We start from the raw sequence: 25,013 nt of genomic DNA on the forward strand, positions 1-25,013 counted from the left end.
GCATACACAAGATAATTTATTCTATATGTATTTTAAAGTTAACTGCGCATTATTGACTGAGCCTTTCGGAGTATTCTGAAAGTTCGTAATCCACAGTTATGATAGGCACGGTTCTCATCATTGCTCGTTCAACCATTCTGTCCTCCTCCACAACTAGAAAGTGACTTTCTTTAGAAACTGGGGAATATTATGTCTGTAATCTCATATTAGTCATCTCTACATCTTACACGTGTATATAATTTATTCAAAGTACCGTCCGGACATATCACGGTCAATTTCGATGAGACAGGAATGTATAATTCAAATAGCGGTATTTAACACTTTACTAGACGATTCCAGGTATATCCTATAATTCTCATTCTTTCTCGTAATTCTTATTACACATATTCTCATCGTGTATAACGACATTCACTGGGAGTATTGTCTCATGCCATAATACGGCAGAGCTGTGATTGGCGACTACTTTTACTTTAACCATCTCAAAAATCCTATAACTAAACGATGAACTTCGACTAAATATTTAACTTTATTTGTCTTAAGCCGTCAGATAGGTGAATAAGTTTAAGCAATGAATTCGACCATGAAAACGTAAACTCCGTACTTATCTGACGTTCCTAGCACTTTCTTACTATTATTCATCAGACATGCCGCTTGCACATAGACATACCCTTTAGTGTCATTTACTTCTGTCATCAACTACAACTTTCTTGCCAGTGACTACCACAGATATAGTTTTTTCGACGTTAGATAGTCCATGAGACTCTTTTCGCAGTATAAGTAAATATATTTCACAATGAACACACGAATAAAACGGTCTTCGTGTCCGTATAGTCATCTCACTGTACTCGCTACCATAACCATCACACACCCTTAAGACTCATCGATCGGGTCTTCTCGATTCAGTCTTAATCCTCATAAGAGTGCTTTTCTGTTTGAATCGTAACTAAATCCTCCTACCATCCTAATTGAGGTCATGGCTTTTGCTTGACTTACGAATTCCTGCCTTAGTCTATCACGAGTATTGATGATACTGGTAATATATAAATGCCTCGAAGCAGAATGAATATACCTATAGTGTATCTCAAATGTCGCCATGTCCTTTGAACGTATGTGCTATGCTTATCAATTAATTTATTTAATAGTTATCCTATTATTATCTTACACCAGCCTTCAATAGTACTTTAGGGGATTTGGCCGTATTCTCGGCTATTAGACGCCTTCCTTGTTGCCTTTGTTCAAAAATCCAGAATACGGCTATAATATTAAATTGCCCTAAAGACTCTACTATTATATTTGATCGTAAACAGTTTGAGCCCTAATTCAATTTCACTGAAGATATTTCTTAGAATAATCCGTCGAATATGACAATTAGGCTAACCTATTGCTATGTCGAATATTAAACGAAAAGGACTCAGTTTACTCATTATACATATCATGTAGCTAGCTAAAGCAGGCTCACAGTGTCTCTCTACTGATTGTACCGGATCTATAATTATCATATCCATCTAATGTCCAGACAGATCTGTCCCATCGTCTCTGCTACTCAATCTTAAGTACCCATGCTATGTTTTCTCTAATAAGATACAGGAATTTAACATATCAATGTGCAAATACTGACTTTACCGGAAACATTTTCATAGACTGCAATTCTTTATAAAATCTAGGTAGCATGGTATATACTTAAAAATAAATATCCATGTTTTGATTAGCAACCAATTTCTGTTAACGGCAGTCTTTGACGCAAATGAGAATATGAGTTTCATAGACATATATAATGGGTTATAAAACTATTTTTAAATAGATTTTTTAAAATTAATTATTTTTATGTGAGTGATATTATTTAATTAGTTAACAATAAAAATTTATTTATTTATACATAATTAAAATAATTTATCATTAATAATTTTATTATTTATTAAATGATTTTAGTATATAAAATTTATTAAAATAAACATTTGTAATTAATTATATTCATAAACATGTAAATAATATTTAATCATATAATAAAATAAGAATAATTATATTAAATTTATAAACTTATTGTTAGAATTTAATTTATGATCTAAATATGTTAACATAATTTATAGTTATATATTAAATTATATGGTTATATTATAAATTAAATTTAAAAATTTGGAAAAATATTCAAATTAAAATTATCATGATTTCTATGAGTGTAAAATTCTTATAATTATGAGATTTAATTTTTTTTTACTTTTATGTGAGATTTTAAAATAATTATTTTACTTAATTATATAAGTTTTTATGTTTCATAGTTTTTTTTTTAATTTAAATTTTTATCTCATACTTTGAATGATAACATTATTTTTATGTTAATTGTATTAAATTTAAATAATACTCATTATTTATTACGTTATCCGGTTCGACCCCGGTTAGACCGGTCGAACAGGTTGAACCGTGAACCTCTCCTTATTCCGGTTTGTTGTCCGGTCCGGTTTTCAAAAACTTGTAATTACCTATTTCAACCAAATTAACCTCTTTACCCTACTCCTAGTTTAATTTAAATGATTTCTATTTTGGGATTTAACCTAAAACCCTAATTTTGGAAAACTTATTTTCATTAAAATGCTTAATTTTGTATGCTAAAACTTCTCATTCATCAAATTAATATTTTGGAAAACTAATTTTTGGATTTATTTTAATTAAAAATTAGAAAAATAATATTTTGTGAGGAAACTGAACCCTAACTTTTTCATCTCAAAAATTGAAGGGAAAGTTAGGGATTTCTAGGTTTAGAAATGTACCTTAGTGCTCCTTGAATCTCCCTCTTCAATTTCTCCCAAGTTCTGCCACTGGAAACCGTCGCCGAAGCCTCCACCGAAGATGCCGTCCGAGCCTTGCGTCTGCCCCTTCTCCCTTCGGCCTCACGTTAGGCCGCACAAATCGAATGAGGGACCGAATAGAATTTGGTCCCTTAAAGCTTCGGTTGCTTAGGGATTTTGCAATAGACCATTTTACCCTCACTTAACATATATTTTCTTTAGTATTGACTAAGGGTATTTTGGGTATTATTAGACTTCGGAAATTTTTATCTCTCAAATTAAGAGAAATTAAATATAAGTTTTATATATCAATTCGGTCCAAATTTTGCGTAGAATTTTATAAAATTATTTTCGTTGAGTTCCGTTAACCTTGAATTTTTCACTTAAAACTCATCTCGGCACTTTGAAACGCGTGCAAGGTCTAAAACGACATTTTTCTGGTTTTACAATATGCCCATCTTTTCTCCTTAACTTAAGAAAATGTTTTATATGTCTCATAGTTTTCTATCAATCTTTTTTTAAAATACATTATCTAACTATAAATCTATATAGCTCTATATCATTTTTTCTTACTTGTATTTTATAATCTTAACATGTAGAAGATGATTCTTGGAAGTGTTGAAATTGGTAATATTTATTACCTCAATATTGCCCATTTTATTGGCCAATTTATTTTCCTTGGATCACTGGGGTTATTGTCTCGATCATCATCTTCCTAAGCATCTTTGAAGCTTAACTGAAATGCCATCCTTTGTGTCAAAATTTTATGCGATTGACAAATATCATAATGTGTGCTTTCCCTTGCCCTTGTTCTCATGCAGTAGTGCCCAATTTGACTTGGTTCACTCTTAAATATGGAAAACAAGTCTTGTAACTAATCATCTTGTTTTTTTTTGTCTCCATTGTTGGGCATATTAGTGTCATTTTCTTACTTGTTGAATTGTTGATCAGAGGTCTTATTTATATTCAAACTATTCTATCAATAAATAAAATTATAATTTTCAATTCAAATCAAACAGATGGATAATGCCTTGATTTTATGCAATCTTCTCTTTGCTATTTTTAAGTCTAGTATGTCATTATACTTCTATCCTAATGTTTATATACATCGTAGGAACATGTGGTAGTTGAGCATAAGCTTCACCATCTTCTTGATATTGCTTGCACCTTAATATTTCACTTGCATGTTCCTCATCAATTTTTTGGGATATTATCCTTACTCAATTCACTTAATCAATCATGTGCCCTCTACTTATCTAAACGGTGCTACTCCATTCTCTATAGTTTATGCCCATAAAACTTTTTCACTTAACACTTCACATCTTTTGATGTTTATATTTTGTCTATTCCTTTCATTTAAATAATGATGAACTCTCTCATCGTGCTATTTGGTGCATCTTTTTGTGTTATTCTTCTACTTAAAAAAGAATAACTTTTGTGGGAAAATTATGTGTTGATCGATGTTGTTTTTCTTGAGGCCTACCCTTCTTTCGCTTTTGGTTCTTCTTCTACAAATACACCTCTATTTATCCCTCTACTGCCTAGTGGCTCGAAACACATTTTTCCTCCACATATTTATATGAGAGAAGGACTAAAATGGTCTCTCGACTCTTTGTGAGGGATCAAAATAGTCCCCAACTATTTCGAGGTTCTAATTTGATCCCTCAACTCCTTAAAATGAGATATTGTTTGTCTTAATATCCGATATGTTGGAGTTAATGATGCTAAATGTAAGGGTATTTTAGTTATTTTTAATTAAATATTTATTAAATATAATTTTTAAATAATGATAATTTTTTCTAAAAAATCTTATTAAATGTTTCTTTCAATAAAAAAAATTTAGTCATATTTTATAAAATATGATATATTATCTGCCTCCTAGAACATTCTTAGAACAATTTCTCTTGATATGTCATGATTCTCCACACAAATAATATTTTTCGGAGTTCACAAGATATCTTTATGGATGAGACTTTCCACAATTTGTACAAACTGATATTGCAGGGACTCTTATAGATTGTTGTTGTTGATTTTGATGGAATTTTTGTCTTTTTGATGATCCACTCTTATGATCATTTTTTCTCTTTGTACCATTAGTCTCCCATTTCTATTTGTCCGCCTGTATATCATTTGCCATTAGTTTAGCACTTTCAACCAATTTATGTGAAGTGGAATTAAAGACCGTCTCAATGAAACCCTCAGACCCTTTAAAAATATATAACACTTTCTCAGTAGGAGTATTGATAAGCTGTGCAACATACATCAATAGAGATATAATTTCTGCTTCATACTAAATAACAATCTTGGCTCTTTTAGGTTGATAAAATTTTCATGCATTACCTGCCTTGTTGATGAAGGAACATACCATTTCCTGAAAATTTGCTCAAATTCCTACTAAGTAATCTGATCCTCTGCTCTACCACCAAATTTTTCCAGATGTTGAACTCTCTACCATTTTACTGCCTCTCCTTCCAACATAAAAATAGTAAGAGATACCCGTTGGTTCTCAGGACATTTCATTCCATTCAAAATTTTCTCAATCCTTACAATCCAATCTTCAGCACTTCTGGCATCGACTCCTTTAAACAATAGTGGTTTAAACTCTGGAAGAGTTTTAAATGTTTATCCACTTCTGTGCTAACAGGATCATCTGCCTCTGCATTTGCACTGCTACCAAGAGTTGTAGGAGTGACTAGTGCAATTACAGGTGGAGACTAGGTGTTGTAGATCCCTCCATAAACTGCATTTTTTCCATCATCTGCATTTGCATCAAATTCCTTGAGATTACATTAGTAGAATCAGATCTTACTGATACATTATTCACACTGGGTGAACTGCCTTCTACTGGTGCAACATGTTCAGGACCTTTAGATGCCTTATCAACTTATCAAGTTGAGATGACTGACCATCAGTCCCTTCAGGTATTCTTTTAACTATTATATCTGCAATGCATTACATTAAGAATTATATATTTATAATAATATTCACATCTTAATAGGTTCAATCATAATCAAAAGTTAGACTTATTCTTAACTTAGAAACACTACTCTCCTAGGCTCTGTAATAATTCCATTAGATCCAAAATTATTCTCTTAGATAATTAAATTTGCTTAAACTTTCGTAATTAAATTCTCAAAACGTTAAATGTTTACTCTGATACCACTTTTATAATACCCCATGATACCCCTTAACAGTAAATTGGAGTGCCACTGAAATGAATATAAAATTCATTATTTACTTTTACCATTTCTCATCAATGTCCTAGTTGAATGAAACAATCACCCACAAATACATTACCAAATACACGGAAGCATCTAATTAATTCAACTTTCATCACATAAATATGTACAAAGCCACTAGGAGAATCCAAAAGAGAAAAACACTGAATAGTTTACATACCTCCAATGTAGACTTACAAATATTTCTAAACATAAGAACATAAAGTGAAATAAACTTGAACCTATTCTGCTTCCAGTTTTTTCTTTTCTTTCCTTGTAACAATAGCTAGTAAAAAATAACTGGTGAGCTATGAGGCTCCATAAGTTATGCAATTAAATAACAATTAAATTGCATAACTATAAAACTTACAACCTTGAAATCATAAATGAATCAAACTTGCCATTATAAAACAACATAAAATTATATTTAGCATTAACCTTTATTTCCTTTGAAGTTTATACTATATACTGAACATCAATATTAGTATTTTAAAAATTTTGGCTAAACTTTCACATGAATGTTTAATGGAGCTTAGGTAAACATGATATTATCGCAATTGAACTATATAATCATGTCGATAAGAAATTTTAACCGGAGAACTATTTAATTTTCAAAAATGCCCTCAAAATTCTTAAGTCATTTAGTCAAAACTTAAACTCAAATCCTACTAAGAATTTAAACTCTTAAAAATGAAATCCATCGCCAAAAACTAAAAATTAAAATCCATCCATACTTCGCAACAGTTTGGAGAGGATGATTAATTGAAGAATAAATTCATCTCACAAAGAGCAGATGTTTTGTTGAATGTATTACTATAATTCATTATCAATTGATTTCTTGCCGGCAGGAATGTAATAGGTGTCCTCTGACCGGGTGATTTTGCTGCAAAATGGCACCACTATTGCGATCACGACCAAATCTCATATGTTCTCTAATGGTTAAAAGCCCTTTAAGTAATGAATTATAAGGTACGCTTAATATGATATAGAGTTCTCTACTATCTTAGGTTGACTTAAACTCATCACCTTTGACAAACATCCATCACTAGTCTATAAGGCTTCATTGGACGAAGCAACCCATGGTTGTCGACAAGGTTACTTCTGTCAGGTTGGGTCGACTATCTCCTTTGACTGAGTAGATTAGGGACCATGATAACCCTAGATTACAAAACCATGTGATCTTGATCCATCCCGTCATCATTTGCTCATCACCGACTTTAAGTATACGGTGATCAATTTCAAGTCATAAACTCCAAAACCCAAAGTCAAATTCAAACCATTGTTGCTATTATAAGCTAGGTAATTGCGACCTATTTAAATGACTAGTCTTAATTGAAAGTTCTCTCTCGTTATTGAGAAGAGTAATTAACCATAGATGTTTGTGTCTATAAGAAACCAGAACTCAGATCATACCCTATAAGAAACCAAAACTCAGATCATAAAGTCCTCGTAAAATGAGGGCGAAATTTCTGGGTAGTGTCTTGTCTAAGTTCTAATCTTCCTTCTAAAAGTTTACGCCGAAACCTAAATCCGTTAAAACTCTCCCCGTTAATAAAGAAGCGCAGAGAAGCCGGAGTGTGAATTTTTGGAGCCCACAATTATGACTCCTTATGCTGGTGGAGAACATTTAGTTGTTATCCTCACCAAGCTCTATATTCTCTTCATTTATTTCAATCTTTACAATAAGCTATAACTTATGGATAGATACACTCCAGCTTGAGAGCGAGTATTATTGTAGGAAAATAACTAAATTGTAAAGTGCTAGTACTAAATTTGAAGGTGCATATTTATAATGTTCTATATCCTCTTAATTGAGGATATTCACTTCTCAGTTTCCTTTTTTTTTGGTAGTTGCATTGTTTAGTTATATATATAGGAAAATGCTGGCAATAAATAATATATTTTTATTTTCTGGCCTTTTCTTTTGGCAAGGTTATTCAACACTTTACAATTTTTTATTGTCCTTTGCTATTCTCATATGGTCCCTTAATATAGTTCAAATTTTTTATCTGCATTTTGTAATACATGATGATGGTTACCTAGATTGTTATCTTTCTTTATCATTGGCTATCGTTGGTTTGATTCCTTATTATTATTTTTCATCCTCAAATGTTTTTTTTCCTCCTTTTACCTAGGTTGGCATCATACTCTAAACGCAGTATTTGTTGCACGGATTGCAGCTTATGGACTGAGAAGTACCGGCCTGAAATTTCTCTAGAGGTCGGCCACCTGTAAATTTTTTTCCATGAAATTTATGATAGGTTTTAATGTTCACCTCGTTTTCTGCTTGCATGGTTCTCTTGTTTGGCATCCTTCATATTGAAAACTATATTTCATCTTTTCTATGTTGACTTTTTATATTGGTCTCCAGGTTTGTGGAAATGTAGAATCTGTGAAGCTCCTTAGTGAATGGCTGAAATCTTGGCAAGAAAGAGTTGTACAGAACATTCTAAATGGAAATCATAGAAATCACCGCACTATTGAAGATAGTGAAGATAGTTCTTATGACCATGAGTCTGATATGGATGAACTAGATTATGGGGACTCGCCAAAAAATGTGCTGCTGATTACAGGGCCAATTGGAGTATGTAACTGCTTTTGGATTTTGTTGGGTGAGAAATGATTCAAATTTTTGTGAAACCCATTAGCTATTACTGAAAGTTGTACTATATTCGCAGAGTGGGAAATCTGCTGCCATATATGCTTGTGCCAGGGAGCAAGGGTTTAAAGTAATAGAGGTACTCGAGATGCTTCTTTAATTTGATCAACTCTTTATTTTTTTCCTTAAAAGAACGTTATTTAAATACTTTTTCTGAAGACAATGATGTGGAATATGCCTTTTTATTGTCCACAATGAAGTAATGAACTTATTTTGGGCATATCATCTTGTATTAGGCTGATAATGACTTTAACTGATAGGATGGAGGAGCCCTTTTATTTTGCTGAATAAATTTTCATTCCTTTGATCCTTTAGCTAGTTGGTTTTTTAGCAAAGTGGATAATGCTTGTTTTTTACTGTCTATAACAATCAGTGAAAAGGAGCCGATTTGGGAAGGGATGGAAGAAAAGAAGTCTTATAAAGGAGCATAGTAAATAATAAGGGTTTTAACTGAATTGTAAACTAAAGGTCAGGTTTGCATATGTATGGGAATCCACTCAACAATTGCAATTGAAATAAATTAGCTATTTGGATGATAAATCATTCAGAGATGTGGGAGAAACACCTATAGAGTTGTAGAAGATATGCTTGGTGCTTTGGGCATGCCAATGAAGGTCAAAAGATTCACCAAGGGGGTTGATCAAACTAATGTGAACGGGATACTGATGCATTATGTTTTATGGTCTAGGATTTTCTATGACAGATCTATATGATAAGTTGCACAAAAACGTGCACACAATGTAAACAAAAATAATTAAAAAATGTATGGATGATAATTTAATAGCTGTCTATTGGAAATATTGCATTGAAATTAGAAAGTGTGAAACATCTTATGTTTGATTGGAAATTTAGGCTTCATTTAGAAGTCAGATTGTAGTAGTACCAAATTGAATAAAATTTAATCACATGATTGGATCAATAACTAGAAATTAGAAAATAATAGTAAAGATAAGAGATTGCCGAATAGAAAATTTAGCCTCATGTTAATATAATATGTTAGCTTTGGAGAATCATCAATCACCCATTGCACTATAAGGAGGCTTGAAGGAATGACCCACTAGAAATTCATTTAATCAAAGTAGAAATCAAATAGAATCCAAATAGGTATTTCTTACATGTGTCATGGTCCATATATTTATGATCACAAAACTTGCCTTAGTTTACTATTCAAAAGATAGAACAGGAGTTGATAACATTATCTAAATTAAGCGAACCAAAAGGGATTCTATAATTGCTTTAATTGGGTAGCCAAGGAATCTTATAAAAACTATATACCAAATTTTTAGGAACTAGAGGAAGAAAACTTGTAGCAAAGAAGATCGCAAAAAGCAAGCCGAATGATTCACGAATCCCATAACAAAGAAATCGTAAGTAAGCCGAAATGATAGGTAACTAGAGTCGAAATGATAGATTATTGGAGTCGAGAAATTGCAAGGAAGCTGAAGGAATGAGAAATCTTAGAATAAAATATGATTACATCCAACAATGAGAACTAAATAGTGAGAAACTTAACAAAGCCTAAAGTTTTGTTAAATAAGTTCAACATCAATACATTGGCTTGGAGATATTCGATTCTGATGAATTGTTTATATTTGGCATACAAATTTTGCCATAATTGTTGCACTTTGTATAGAGAAATTAATGAGTCATAACACCTCTAAACTTTTTGTACCATTTTATAAAATATATTTGTCATCCATCATCAATAATGAATATTATGTCATCTCTAATAATAGGTTAAGATTAGTATGAGAACTTGAGTCTTGTAAATAATATGTTGGATGTAAATTTTTAAAGAGGAGATGAAAAAAGAGAAGAATACATAATATTGATTGATAGTTCTTGATATTGCGTCAAATTTGATCAATTAAAGTTTGAGTAATACTAGGATTTTTTTTAATATTTCTAACTTGTTAGCATCATGCTAGATTTGTTAATTTTGTATAGAATAATATGTTGCAACAATCTCTTGAGCTACAAAACATAATGCATGGTATTTTAAAAAGATAGCATAATTCATCAAAACTTGTGAACAATTCATTAATTATTCGACAATTAAGAGAAAAATATTTAAAATGCAACACAATCAAACTATTTACTAAAACTATGGAATGAGAGTAAAAAAGATAAGAGATTACCAAATATAAGATTTTAGTCTTTACACTAGTACAATTAGATAAATTCTCTTTGATATTTTTAATCTCCAATGCACTAGGAAAAGGCCACAAGGAATTTCATTCAGCCAAAAAATTCATTCCATCAAAGTAGAAATTTAGTAGAATTAGAATATGATGTTGTTACATGCGTGAGACCCCCATTATTATAATCACAACATGTCATTCAAATTACTATTAAAAAAATAGACTAGTATTTGAGAACCCTCATACTAATTGAGCGCCTAACAAGGGTTTACGGCATAACAAGGGTTTACGGAGCAACATCGGTAGAATAGCCAATGACTCACAGAACATATACGCCTCAACTCTCCAGAACCCAAACAAAGATCATAAGGAGTGAGTAGGGGTTGTGAATCCTATTGTGGAGAGATGACAAATAAGTTAAAATTGCAGGGAAAAATAGAGAAATCACAAGGAAGGTGAAGGAATAAGAGATCTCATAACTCTCATTACAACATCAAAAATGGGTCAATTATCCAAATAAAAAGTAATCAAATTGAGGTGGAAGTCCCACTAAAGGTGTCACACCCCATGATGAAAACTATCAGTCAAATGTAAGGCGTAACTGAAGTGGGTGTGATTCTGCTTTTTGCATTTATCACCAACACCCATTTAGAACTCTACCCACTAGAATAGGTAAGTGATAAACTCAATTAATTGAACAACAATTAAAATGTATTATACAATCCCCAACTCGCAGAGATTCAATGATTAACACAAATCAGTTGAGCAAAAGCATTTGAAAGTTTTTATTAATTCAATTAAAGAGTTTTAATAATATCAAACTTTCATCATATGCAAATACTTAAAATTTGTTTTATCCTACTTCAAAATATAGGGTAGTTGATTCAAAAATTGGTCCTCACTTTGGCTAAATTTGTTTTTATATTCTTATATTCATCTAAAATAGTAATTAGAGTAATATTTGGTGACTTATAAAGCTCAACAAGATGAAACTCTAGTACAAGATTCAAATATCTAAGAACAAGAAACACTATGGTATGCTAATTATGATCTGTAAATAAGAATTTAAAATTATAATCATAGACTAATGTAGTGCACCACTTGTAATAATTAGTAAGTGAATTTGCTTGAATAGGAATGTAATATAACAAACAGTGAATTTATCTTTTTAAAGAAAATTTGAATTTTGTCATTCAACTCAATTGCTTGAATGACATGATTAAGATGTATCATATGATTCCTAACTCACAGAGATTCAAAGATTAACACAAGTCAATTGAACAGAAGCATTTCAAAATTTTTATTCATTCAATTAAAGAGTTTTCATAACATCAAACTTTCATCAGATGCAAATATCTTATATCAAAATATATGGTGGTTGATTCAAAACTTGATCTTAACTTAGGCTAAATTTATTTTTTCTTTATCTGAAATAGCAACCAGTGTAATATTTGGTGAGCTATGAAGCTCAACAAGATGAAACTCTAATACTATTCAAACATTTAAGGAAAAGAAACACTGTGGTATGCTAATCATGATCTATAAAGAAGAGTTTAAAGTTATAATAATAGACGAATCTAGTGCACCACCATGATATAATAATTATTGAATTTATCTTTTTAAAGAAAATTTTAAAAGATTTTTTCAATGTTTCATTATAGTCTATGATATGTTAGTCAAGCTTATAGATATCAATACGAGACTATTCTTTTCAAAATATTCATTTATTTCTTAACATGAAATTTCTTATTTTAATCTTAAAATATATCTTGTATGTATGTCTAGGTCTTTATCCATCATAAGGTACTAATTGTAACATCCCCAATGAAAAATAGCTCGAGGTTTATGCCTCAAGCTTTTTTTATTAGATTTACACCTAAGCTTGGTTGAGGCCAACCTCACCTCGCTGGCATGAGGCGTATACCTCACCTTATATATATATATATATTTATTAAAACTTAAATTCCTAAACTAAAGCCCCAAATAAATCACGCTTTTATGCACCGACCCTGTTGAAGGAATTTTACCATCCTCAATAGATTGGGATATTTTGTTATCGAGCATGACATATATATTATCTCGAAGGACAAAAATATTATTTCACTATGGTCTCAATAACAAAACTCACAATTTTAATTTTTAACTGAGATTTTCTCCTGTTTCATATTTAATTGAATATGGTTTATTTTATTTTGGGATACAGATGCCCTATAGGGGCAAACTTTTATATTTAATTACATCTTAAGCATATTAAATATTTTTGATTAAACTAGTGGTTTTTTTAGAGTTATAAAAAATATTGGCTAATATTTTCATTTTTTGAAGTTTGAGAAATTCTTATTTAAAGATTTGGTCTTTAAGAATTTCAAGGATAGTGAGATCAACTTTAAATCAGATTTTGGAATGGAAGTCAAATGAATAAAATGTAGGAGTAATTGATTTTGAGGAAACTTAAAGGTACTTAAACAATTCTATATTGAGCTTTACATTTTAAAATTAAATTTTTGTTCAAGCTGGCCAATTTGATTTAGAATGTTGGGAATTATATTCCAATAACACAGTTTGAAGAAAATGCTCAAAATATGAGTGCTTATGAAGTGACTGGAAGTCAACAACAGACTCAAATCCTATAGCTAAGGTGAGGGCTACCCAGGGGTAGTGCCTTGAACTTAAGTCTAACGCAGTGCAAGGAACTTACATACCTACACCTCACGTGAGACATAAGCTGGCCCGACTTCTGGATTTGCAACTCTGCTCTGGAAAGAGCTACCAGCTAAACCCACTTAACATCTTTTAAAATCATGCAGTCCAGTCTCAATTCCTATGAATAGTAGGAAAGATTGTTTTAATTTAGAAGATAGGACTTACAATTTGACTTTTAGGTCAAGATGTCTGACCATGTAGGTATGCATATGTTGACTCACTAAAATGCAAATTTTTGTTAGTTGATCCTTAAGTGGAGGTTTTCTACATGTGACACACTGTCTATACATGATCATTTTATTTGAAAACTTAGCTCATTAGAATGAATTATATATATATATATATATATATATATATATAGAAAATATGGTTATCTTATGATTGATTTTAGATTGTTTACATGTTAATTAGTAGAAAATTTGTGTTTACCCTAATAGCCTACCACATAACAAAAGTTCAGACTACCCCCAAGCAAAAGAAAATGAAGAAATCTAGGAAAAACATGCATTTATATTCCACACTCAGTAAACAATCAAAATATGATTATATGCATTCAATTAATTCAAACTGAAAAGTAATAATGGCCAAATTTTTATAACTATTATTGGCAGTTGAGTTTTTTTTTTCATAATACAACTTAGTCAAATTTTTATAGAATCAGCCTGCAGGGTCTTCAAGCTTTGGCTTTTAGGTGGTATTGGGCTTCACCTATGGTAGATTCATCCTTCTGATCCACCTCTCCAGTAACTGTATTCCATAGGGCTAAACATACATTCTAAGTCTAACAAATATATTTTAAAATGTAAAAGATTTAAGTCTGCAAAATAGAAAGAGGATTAGAAGCAATTTATATGACAACAATAAACACAGAATTGCCTGACACTTAAAAGGTCGTTTGTTAATTTTGTACTTAACAAATGAGACAGAAGATCTAAGGTTTGATCTCAAGTTCAAGAGCTTCATGCAATGATATTTTTAAAGTTCTTTTGAGAATTTAAATCATCACACATGAAAGTAGGAATGATGATTGTTTGTTGATTTTATGTTTGAACAAACAAATCAAGCGAATATAGGATTTTTCCCTAGATTTGATAGGACTCTTTTGGGCTCTTTAGAGGTCACTTGGGAACCTCTATGTGAGTTTAAAAGAACACCAAGCAAAGGAGCAAATGATAAATCAAGTCAAATTGAGTTTTATTCAACTTGATTTAGGACAATCGTAGGATTTATCTAAGGTTGATGGTGGCTCCTAAGGGGTGCTAAGATTCATACAATAAAACGTTTGAAGCCTTGAGGGGGGCTCCAAATGTCATGCATGAGGGACAAAAGTATTTGAAAGGGAACTCCCTATTTTATTTTGAGAGCTTTTTGGGCTCATTTTAGATTAGGAGAGATTGCTTAAATGCCTCTAAATAGATTCTAAAGTTTAATTTTGTCATGATTTAAGAGAAATATAGGAGTATGCATGAGATGGTTTATCATTTTAGGAGTTTCATCACATGCTTAAGCTACTTGTCACTGCCCTTAACCAATCAACTTTCAAATTGCATTATTCATGCTTAGATAATTTTAGTCTATGGTGGGGGGTATGATCCATAGCCCTTTGAAAGCCATATAACACTCTACCTTTGCTTTGCAAGTATTTAGGAATTTAATGAACATGCTAGTGAATTTGCAAACTTAGGCAAACAACAAGTTAACAAACGTCCCACAAAATGTGTGTGTTTTGATTCATAATAAAATAGGAAACACACATATAAGGCTTTAAAGAGATTTTCAATTAATTTTGACATGATTTGGTGCATCGGATACATGAGTGTGAGTCTCCAATTTTAGAGATTTTTTATGTTAGAACAAGCGGTCATTTCTTGTCATCTCCACGAGCTTTATAAAAAACTCAAAATAAATTTCAATAGTTTTACTAGCCCTAGAATTTGCAACACGAACCAATGGGGATTCATGTGAAATCCTATAACGAGTGTGCTAAATATTTAAAACCCAATCAAATGCATTTTGAGTATTCACCAAAGCCATGAAAAATCAACAAACTCCAACAAAGGCAAGATCCCATACTTGTGTGCCAATTTTGTCATAACACATAATTTTAGGAGAAAGAACATAGTATGCAACATTTAGAAAGAATCTACACCTCAACATTTGATTCGACATCAAATAATACCCCAACCTAGGGTTTGATTGTAGGTGACGATGTTGGAATGCAATATGATGCTATTTTATGCATTTGGAGGTGCAGGATACCCAATTTAAAAACCCTACGAGTGGCAACATCCTCCTCGAGCTCTCACATGAGAGCAATCAAGTGTAAATCACCGAATTTCCACTATTTTGTGGAGTGGACAGCAAATAGGGGGTTTATTTCGGGTTTGAAAATTAAATGCAAGGGTTTTCTAGGTTCTTAAGGCTTGGGGGCGTCATACGCACATTCATTAGCCGATAGACCTAATTTTTTCTAAGTTTGAGAGATTTTACCTTGCTGGGTCAAGTCAAGACGCTAATGGAATGCTCTCGCCTTGCAAAAAGCGAGATGAAGGAAGGAGGTTGCTGTCCAAATCGCTCCGGAAGTTGATTCTATTGTCACGAGATTGCCGACATTGAAGGAAAAGGAAGAGGAAGAAGAAGCTCCGAGAGTCCTTTTGGTTGGAAATGAGAGGCTACAATAGCCTTCTAACCTTAGTTTCCCTAGTCACTAATAATAGGAAGCAGAAATGGAACTCCTAGCTTCTCTATTTTGGCTCAGTTCGACTCTAGCACACGCACAAAAGGAAACCCAGCTGCAAATGCTCGACTTTCCTGCTTGATTCGGCCCGGATACGTGCACAAGAGGCTTCTTTTACTCTTGGTTTGAAAGATTTAGCTGTAGGAGGAAGATTGGGCACCTGACTCAGCCACGAGCAGGTATCGAGCTTCCCGTCGCTTGATTCGCTCAAATAAGATGCACGAAACCACTCGGTTTTGTCTCAGATACCTAGGCGCACAAATGGATACTCCTAGGTTGTCGTAAGCCACTCAATCCGGCCCAGATAAGAACACTTGAAGAATCCTGCTCGGTTAGGCTGCCAGGCACGCACGAAGGATCTCCCAGTTGCTCTCCTTGCTCGACTTGGCCAGAAACACGCAAGAAAAAGAGCAAGACACGAAGGCTCTCCCTCTCCCTTTCTCCCGCTCTCTCGGATCACAAGCAACAGGCAGACCAACCCCTCCCTTTCTGTTTTGCTAGGATACGTAGGAAGACCAAGATCAAATGCTCCCTATCTCTCTGGCTTGGGGATGCACGTAGGAGCATAAGATCAAACTAAAAAAGCCCATGCTCTTCTCTCTCGACTTTCTCTATACACCAAAACGTAATCTCTATTGCTTGATCCCACTAAAGCCACCCATATATGCACCATGACATTCAGATCACGTGACTGAATCATCAGGATAACGAAAACCGTGGAATTTCAATGAAATCAGAGCTGTCAATTTGATTTCCTTATTTGGGGAAGGATTTGAATTGATTTGAAAAATTGATTGGGCTGATTTTGAACCAATTAGGCTGAAATTGAGCCCAAATCAGACTCAATTTGAATCGATTTGCGCGATTTAAGTTTGATTTTTCTCAATCGAGTTAATTTGATGAAATTAAACTCGAATCGGTGCCAATGGGGCTAATTTGAATTGATCGGGCTCAATCGAACCTGATCGGGTTCGATTTGACTCAATTTGAGTCGAGTCAACATGAAAAATACGTCAACACACCCCTCAACCTTAGCAACGTCCTCTCAATTGCCTCAACCTCCAGCCTGCTGCCTTCGTTGCAACCACCACCACTTTTTCCTCTAAAATTTTTTGAGTATTAATATCATATTTTTATTGATGACATATATTTATGAAAGTGGAAGATGACTGAAAGAAATGATGAAAAAATAGATTGAAAGATATTAAACTCCATAGGATGAGGCAGTGGAGAAGCCAATTTGTTATGACGATTCAACTAAAGACCCCCTCAATGCTGATAATGTAGATGATTTTTAACTTGTAACTATTTCAATTTTCTTTAGAAATTAAATATGGATGAGTAGGGCACTGAGAAAGAAGTAATCTGAAGTTATATTATATGATACTTTTATGCAATTTCTATATTTTATATTGTTTTACTTTTATAATATTTGAATTTTAATTCTATTTCATGCAATTTATCACTTGTTACTTTACATCTTTTATAATTTTTTGTTTCATATGTATGTTAATTTGTTACTTCTTAGTTCAATAGAAAATTAATATATTATCCTTTAACATATTATTTGAGTATTATATAAAAAATATTTTTAACATTTATTTTCACTTTACTAATTTTTTTTTTTTTTTTTTTTTTATAATTTTTAGGCTTACACTTCAAAACACCTTGAGGCTTACGCCACATATCACAAATGAAAAACACATCAGTACCCAATTGCATAATTTTAAACCTTTTAAACCTTGATTCACACCACCTATTATAGTGTAATAACCCAACACATACTTATTAATGATGAATGATGCACTATGGCTCCATAGTTCCCTATGGAACTATAAGGCATAATGGATGATGTGGTGTGGGCTATTTTAAACTTCACACACAATATTAAATAATAATAAATAAAAATATCTATTAATATAAAATACTATTAAATTGAAAAATAAACCATCATGATAATAGAAACAACCAAATTAATGCTTTAGTTTAATTAATCAACACCTCAATCACTCAAAATAATGGCCATTTTAAACAACCAAAGTAACGCCCATCAATTGAGTCAATGAACTACGGGCTGAAGAATTTGTTATAGGTAATGCCGATTGCTTTGGATGTGACTGAGGGGCTTATGTTCATAAATAAGTATGTAGTCTCTTGCACATACCTTCACAATCAAGAAATTTGGTTGGAATTGTAAGGGAATGCTTGCCTTAGGAACATGGGTATTGGTTCTTCTTGTATGAGTGTAGAGGGTGCAGCTTATGAGCCGCCAAATGCTTGAATCCACCTCAAACTGTAGTTGGATTGCATTCTTAAGATTGACAAAGTTGCATGGATTGCCTTCTCGAGTGCTCGAATGCGATACGAGTGGGAGAGATTATGCGGTCGTTGAAGCCAAGCCTGGACCGCCTTCCCAAGATCTTCAAAGTTGAGCCTAGATCGCATTCCTGATATCATTAAAGCCCCACCTGAATCGCCTTCCCAGTTGGATTGCTTGCCGTTTCAATATTTAAGGAACTATTAATTAATAAAATTTGTAATAAAGTAATAAATATAAAAAAAACTATTTATTTTAAATTTAAAACATAAAAAATGCAATAACGTGCACTGTGGTTTTTTGGCCGCTTGTTATTGTTTATATATGACACAAATAGCGCACATCATTTTGAACATAGTAACATATAATTTATCTAATTGCTTAGCATTACTTAAAACTAATTAGAACTCTTCCTTTTCTCTTATTGCTAATTCATGTTTAGCTAAGTGGAAGAATTGGAATTTTACTTGAATGCTTCAGTACTTAATTCAATGAACAGTTGCTCTAATAAAACATTATGTTTTATAATTTAATTTAAAATTGATTTATATAAATAAATATACTTGTATTTAATAAAATATCGAATTATTTAAAAAAAGTTTAATCATTTTTGTGAAGTGAAAATTTGGTGTATAAAAGTCTTAACTTTTTACATCAAATTTTGAGTATTAGTATTACTGAAGGAGTTACAGATCAGATAGGAGGAAAATGACTAGACCATAGAACCACAGGTAATATCGCAAAAAATTGAGATCGAAGCTTTGCCTAAACTAGAGTTGACATTTATGCAACACTGAAAAGAATGGGAGGAGTATTCATAAAGCTGATCCTGCTGGCATTATGCTAATTGTGATGATGGATGGGTGCACGAATGATGTAAGTTCCAACCCACTACATTTCCAATTAGGAGAGCCCTGGTAAGAACAATGTGAATATCTATGATTATAGTTGGAAACATATGAGAAGTCCATTTGCTGTTTGCCTGATTTTGCTCTCGAAGGTTGTTGAAACAGTCCAATGTGATGCATGAGTCGGGAAGAGAATTGATTGGTGCTTTGTAAAACCATTCCAAGTGCTCTTGTGCAAGTAATATTTTAAGTGTTGAGCTTTCTAGAGAGCAATGTTAATCTTCTATAATGTGGATTGCATCACTCTCATCAAGGTTGTTTAAATAGCCTTTTCCCTGTACTGTTGGGTTATAAAAGCTGATCGTAATCTTGCAAACTATTCTTTTTTCCTTCTTTGTTTCTTTTGGTGACATTCTGTATTTGAATTATTTGGACAGGTAAATGCATCCAGCCTGAGAAATGGTGCATTCATGAGGCAAACATTTGGCGAAGGAGTGGATTCACTTGGACTTACCCACTGGTTGGCCTTTAAGTTTTTTTTTTTCTGCCTTGAATATTTTGATTTTGTAGCTCTTCATTTGTTTGATAAATATAAAAACTTTCTCATATTGGCATCTAATAATTTGTTTGTTTGCCATAACATTACTGACTGATCATTTAGAATATTGTTTTTTACTACAGTGTGCAGTCTGGCTATGTCTAGGTTGTGTGGCTTGATATAATGCATTTGATTTTAGGTCATGTGGCTTCATTTGTGAAATCTGATACTTGATGGCTACAAAACTTTAGGATTTATTTGGGATGACTGTAACTATCTATGAAGTCAATTGTGGTATTGTTGTAGGAAAAGCTTCTGTTTATAGTAATTATGTAATTTCTAAGATGAAGATCATAAATCGAGGAATGAGAAAATGGCCAAAATGATCATTTGACTCTTTAGAAAAGACCAAAATACCCCCCAACTATATTAAAGGACTATTTTGATCACTCAACTCTTTAAAGAGGAATTTAAAGACTTGAGGGATTAAAATGATCTTTTAATATAGTTGGGAATATTTTGATCATTCATAAAGTGTCAAGAGATCATTTTGGATATTTTCTCAACGAGAAACTATGGTACTCATCTGCACAACTAGAATGTAGGATGATGAGATCTATCATGCAAAGTAGTTCTAGATGGCAAAATTTTCTAAAATGTATTTGAAAGCTGTTAGGTGAATGCCAAAATGGTGGCAATGTGAAAGGCAAAGTGACACAAAATTGTCCCAACTGGATCCTTAATCTGTTGGTTTAATTGAGCTATTTTGCTCTTGATTTTACTTTCTTCATTAAAGCTTTAATTCTACTTATTTATCCGATAATGATTTACATTTATAACGATTCTAAAAGCAGCATTTATGACAATTTTTCTTTCTGGAAAGTCATCTTGTTCAGACAATGACTTGCTCTGCCTTTTAGGGAAGAAAGTAATGTTTGACTGCCTTCATTTATATTTTATACCCTTTTATATGCCTATTTATAATGTTGTGAATTTTTGTTTCAGCTACTAATTTTATCTTGGTACGACATGAATGTTTAAGAGATGATTTTGACAGGCAATTGATGGACCGGCTGATCCAGACCCTTGCGGTGCAAAGCTCTTTTGTTCTTCCCCTCATCCTTCTTGTTTTGGGTTAACTTTGATTTGGTGGAGAAATTTCATCCTTGAAGGAAAATTAGGGCAATCCCTAATTTGTGAAACCGAAGGCGTATCAGCAATCTATTGTTTTTTAAAGAAATTTTAAACTAATTCTTTGGTGCTTGACTCGTGTAGTTTTGAACTCTTAACCTGATGAATGATAAATTATTGCTCTTTCTAGCAGCATGGTCATATGTAGGCTGCAAGCAGATCAGGTTCGGATTTGGCTGTTTCCACTCTTATGATTTCATCTGTTTACCTCTTGGGTTGGATTAGAAAGGTTTAAGTTCTCTACAACAACAACAACATCAACATCAAGCCTTTATCCAACTACGTGGGGTCGGCTACATGAATCCTTTTTCTCAAAGGGTTTAAGTTTTCTCTTGATACAAAAATGTTCTACGGTCTAGGTTTCCCGAAATAGATTTAGGATGAGATGCTTAAAAATCAAGATCACTAGTCATATTTACAGTTCACAAATCCTTAATTTAGATAACTACTCATGTCTTTAAATAAAAGCTAGAAACATGAAATTCCGGTATACTTGATAATTTAGTGGTTGTCTATTTGAAATAATATAGAAAAATTCATACGCATGAAAACTAAATGTTTGTTTGATAATCATTCCCCAGTCAAAAATCAGATTGTACTAAATTTATCAAAACTTGGTCAGACAATCAAATAAAGTATTAGAAATTATAGAGGAAGAGAAAAAAAAAAACTTCAAATAAAAAATGGTACCTCATGTTTTTTATAAAGAGATAACTTTGCTCGAAAATCTTTTTGATTGCTTCTGGAGAAGACTAAAAGAAATTATATCATACTTGATATCATTTAATCACAATACAAATTAAGAACAATTAAGGAACTTATAAGCATCAAATCTTGTCTCAATTTGTTTATAAAAAATTATAAGATAAATAAAAAAATTATCAAATCCCTAGAGATTGCATAACATAAGCAATAATTGAATTCGTAGATTGCAAGTAATCAATGGAACCAATGATCCTATAATAGAGAAACCCTAATGGAGCCATATAGAAGCAAATCACGGGTGCTAACAATACTTGAATATTTCAACAGTTCAATCCACAATCCCAAGAATTGCTTGAACTCCTTGATTCAACTGGCGATCCTCACATCCTCTCTTGTTCCATCACTTGAGTTTATATTGTCTTCACTTTCTCCATGCCTGAACAAGACAACTCCAATCACATTATAACGATTTCATGACGAAAAGGAATAACTATAAGAATGGTTATCACTTCAAATGCCATTGTAAATTTTTTACTGGAAGTATGGCTTGATGGCTACCCATCTTTTGCAGTTTCATTAACATTTGCACCTACGTGCCCTAACCTAAAGATTTGACATTGATTCCTCACTTGGATCTATATTGTCTTCCGTAGCTTCTTTTTTTATTCAGTTCAAACTTGAGGGTAAGATTGGCTTTTTAGGTGTAAATAAGGATATGATCGGAATATATTAATGAGTATTTGTTAGTCATTAGGTAATTAATAGGGTGGAAGATTAAATAGTTAGTTTATGGTCATGTATTGTATATAAATAGCCTCGCTTGGGAGCTGTTTGGGCATACAAAATGAAATGAACAATCCGATATTCTTATTCTTCCTCCTCACCTTCTCTCAGTCTTGCGTTTTATATGAAATTTCTTAGGAGCTCGAAATTTCAATTTATCATTGCAAACTATGATCATATGTTTTTTTATAAATTGGGATTTATTGCTTGTATTTGGATCATTGATTGATTGACTATTGATTATCAGAGGAATGTTATTGTTCTTGTGGATTATTTGAGTATTCTTTCTTGATCCAAGTTGTGTACATGGATTTATTGTCGGGGCTGTGTATGCGAGATTTCTTACAGCTCTTATTTGAGTTTTCTTTCTTGTTCCAGGGCTTATTTGAGATTCTCATATTTCATCTTTCAGGCTAGCAGAGGATCAAACAAATCAACAAAGTAAGGATATTCAGGATTTGCAATCGTGTATGCCTGTTATTGCAGAAAATGGATTTGCAGCCGATTCAATTAACATGGATTCAAGCTTATTCAGTACAGAGAATGTTTCAGAGAAGAGTTCACATTTTCACATTGCAAATAAAACACTCTTTCTATTTGAGGAAGTGGATGTTGTTTTTGATGAGGATCATGGCTTTATTTCTACTATATTGAAACTTGCAGAAACAACGAAAAGGCCCATCATACTAACAAGCAATAGTGAGTGTTAATCAAACTTCAATATGGTCATAACACTTGTGATTGACATTTTTTAGTTCATAAATTTCTGCACTGTGTAGCCAAGCAGCCTGTCTTACCTAATCTCCTGGATCGAGCGGTCTTAGACTTCAAAGCTCCATCATACAATGAACTACTTAACCATGCATCCATGGTAATTGATATCTGAGGTTTCGATAATGTTAAGCAAGTCATATATGTAATTTGAAACTTAAATATTCTAATCGGAGTCAAGAAGTTGATTTTCATATTGTCTCTATAGGTTTGTGCTTTTGAGAAGCTTCATGTATCCCACAGCCTTCTTGGGCACATAATCAAGGCTTGTGTGGGTGACATTAGAAGAATACTCTTGCTTCTGCAATTTTGGTGCCAAGGGTTTCGAGACATAACTGGTTGGTAACTTCATGTAAATTTTTACTTTTTCTTTTTTAGGTTTTTCATTTTATTTTGGTTGGCACTTCATTGATTGAAAGTTAATATTCCCAACTTCTATGTAGCTTTGCTTTCTTTGTCAGATTTCATAGTTGTCTTTCATCCGAGGACCTCTTGCATTTCTCCCATTGAATTTGTGTGAGGTCTGTCCTTTTGCAAAATTCTTGTGATTTCAAGATGGATTATGCCACATTGTTGTGAAAGTTTGCTTAAGTCTGTGTTTGGACTGGTGAAAATGATTAAATTGAACTGGTGACTCTACTTGATTAAAGATTCATAACAATTTATTTGATATTTTCATACTGATCTTCATTTTTACTCGTTAGTCCCAAAATTCAAACGTAGCCTAATATCTTGATGCTTTTGGTTTTTTTTTTTTTCTGAGGCATTGGCATGATAAAGCATGCATTATGTAATATATACGCTTAAATGATAGATTTTTAGAGAAGCTGGATTATGGTGAGATATGGTCCTTATTTATGTTTTGATTCATAATATATGTTATAAATAGATCAATTCAACAACATAAATTGTGATTTAATTAGATTATCAGATACCAAGGATACCCAAAACAAATATCCATACAAATATAATGACAACATATAAGGGATAGTGAGTATAATAAGTTTGAGCACTAGGAATTAGATTTACTCGATCATATGAGCATAACAGAAGTTAACAAATTAATTATGACATGAACATTTAATTATATAAAATTATTAAGTAGCTGTGCAAGAATGAAAGAGCTAAACTACAGATTACATGGACACTGATATTTTACGTGGTTCAGCATATAACCAACTTACATTTACGCCCAAGCACACCCTTATTTAGGATTCCACTAACTTTTCTCTTCCACTCTTTCTAGTAGGTGGAGAAATATTTATGCTTTCTTTCTTGATTCATCACCCACTTCTTTCTATGGCAAAAGTACCAAACACAATCAAGATTTACATTTAAAGCTTCTTCAAGTCTTCCAAAATCTAACACTAATAGGTATAAAGCAAAAGCTTTCAAAGTTTTTCAAGACTTTGGTGCTGACTGTTGACCTAAGTTTATCACTTAACAAATATAAGATCACAATTTCTTCTATAGATTATACAAGGTAAAGTAATATGCAGAATATTCTAGTGACTAAGAGATGAAGAGATCACCAAATAGAGTAAATAAGGACCTTTGATTTGATGAACATTTTGATTTTCTTCAATAAAAGCCGCGATGTAATATAGCAATAGAAGTAC

At 32.4% G+C, this 25,013-nt stretch overlaps 1 protein-coding gene across 4 annotated transcripts in view; it reads left to right on the top strand.

The window, feature by feature from the left end:
• The window catches only part of LOC110096047, a 73,083-nt gene that overhangs the window by 27,569 nt on the left and 20,501 nt on the right, over window positions 1-25,013 (top strand). For all 4 annotated transcript variants that reach the window (XM_020821809.2, XM_020821814.2, XM_020821811.2 and 1 more), the window contains exons 7-13: window positions 8,137-8,221; window positions 8,373-8,585; window positions 8,680-8,739; window positions 19,844-19,926; window positions 23,036-23,322; window positions 23,403-23,494; window positions 23,603-23,732. In XM_020821809.2, coding sequence (XP_020677468.1) covers window positions 8,137-8,221; window positions 8,373-8,585; window positions 8,680-8,739; window positions 19,844-19,926; window positions 23,036-23,322; window positions 23,403-23,494; window positions 23,603-23,732 — 950 coding nt within the window. The remainder of the gene's footprint in view (window positions 1-8,136; window positions 8,222-8,372; window positions 8,586-8,679; window positions 8,740-19,843; window positions 19,927-23,035; window positions 23,323-23,402; window positions 23,495-23,602; window positions 23,733-25,013) is intronic.

The sequence above is a fragment of the Dendrobium catenatum genome, unplaced genomic scaffold, assembly GCF_001605985.2.
Source record: "Dendrobium catenatum unplaced genomic scaffold, ASM160598v2 fragScaff_scaffold_91, whole genome shotgun sequence".
Lineage (NCBI taxonomy): Eukaryota > Viridiplantae > Streptophyta > Magnoliopsida > Asparagales > Orchidaceae > Dendrobium > Dendrobium catenatum.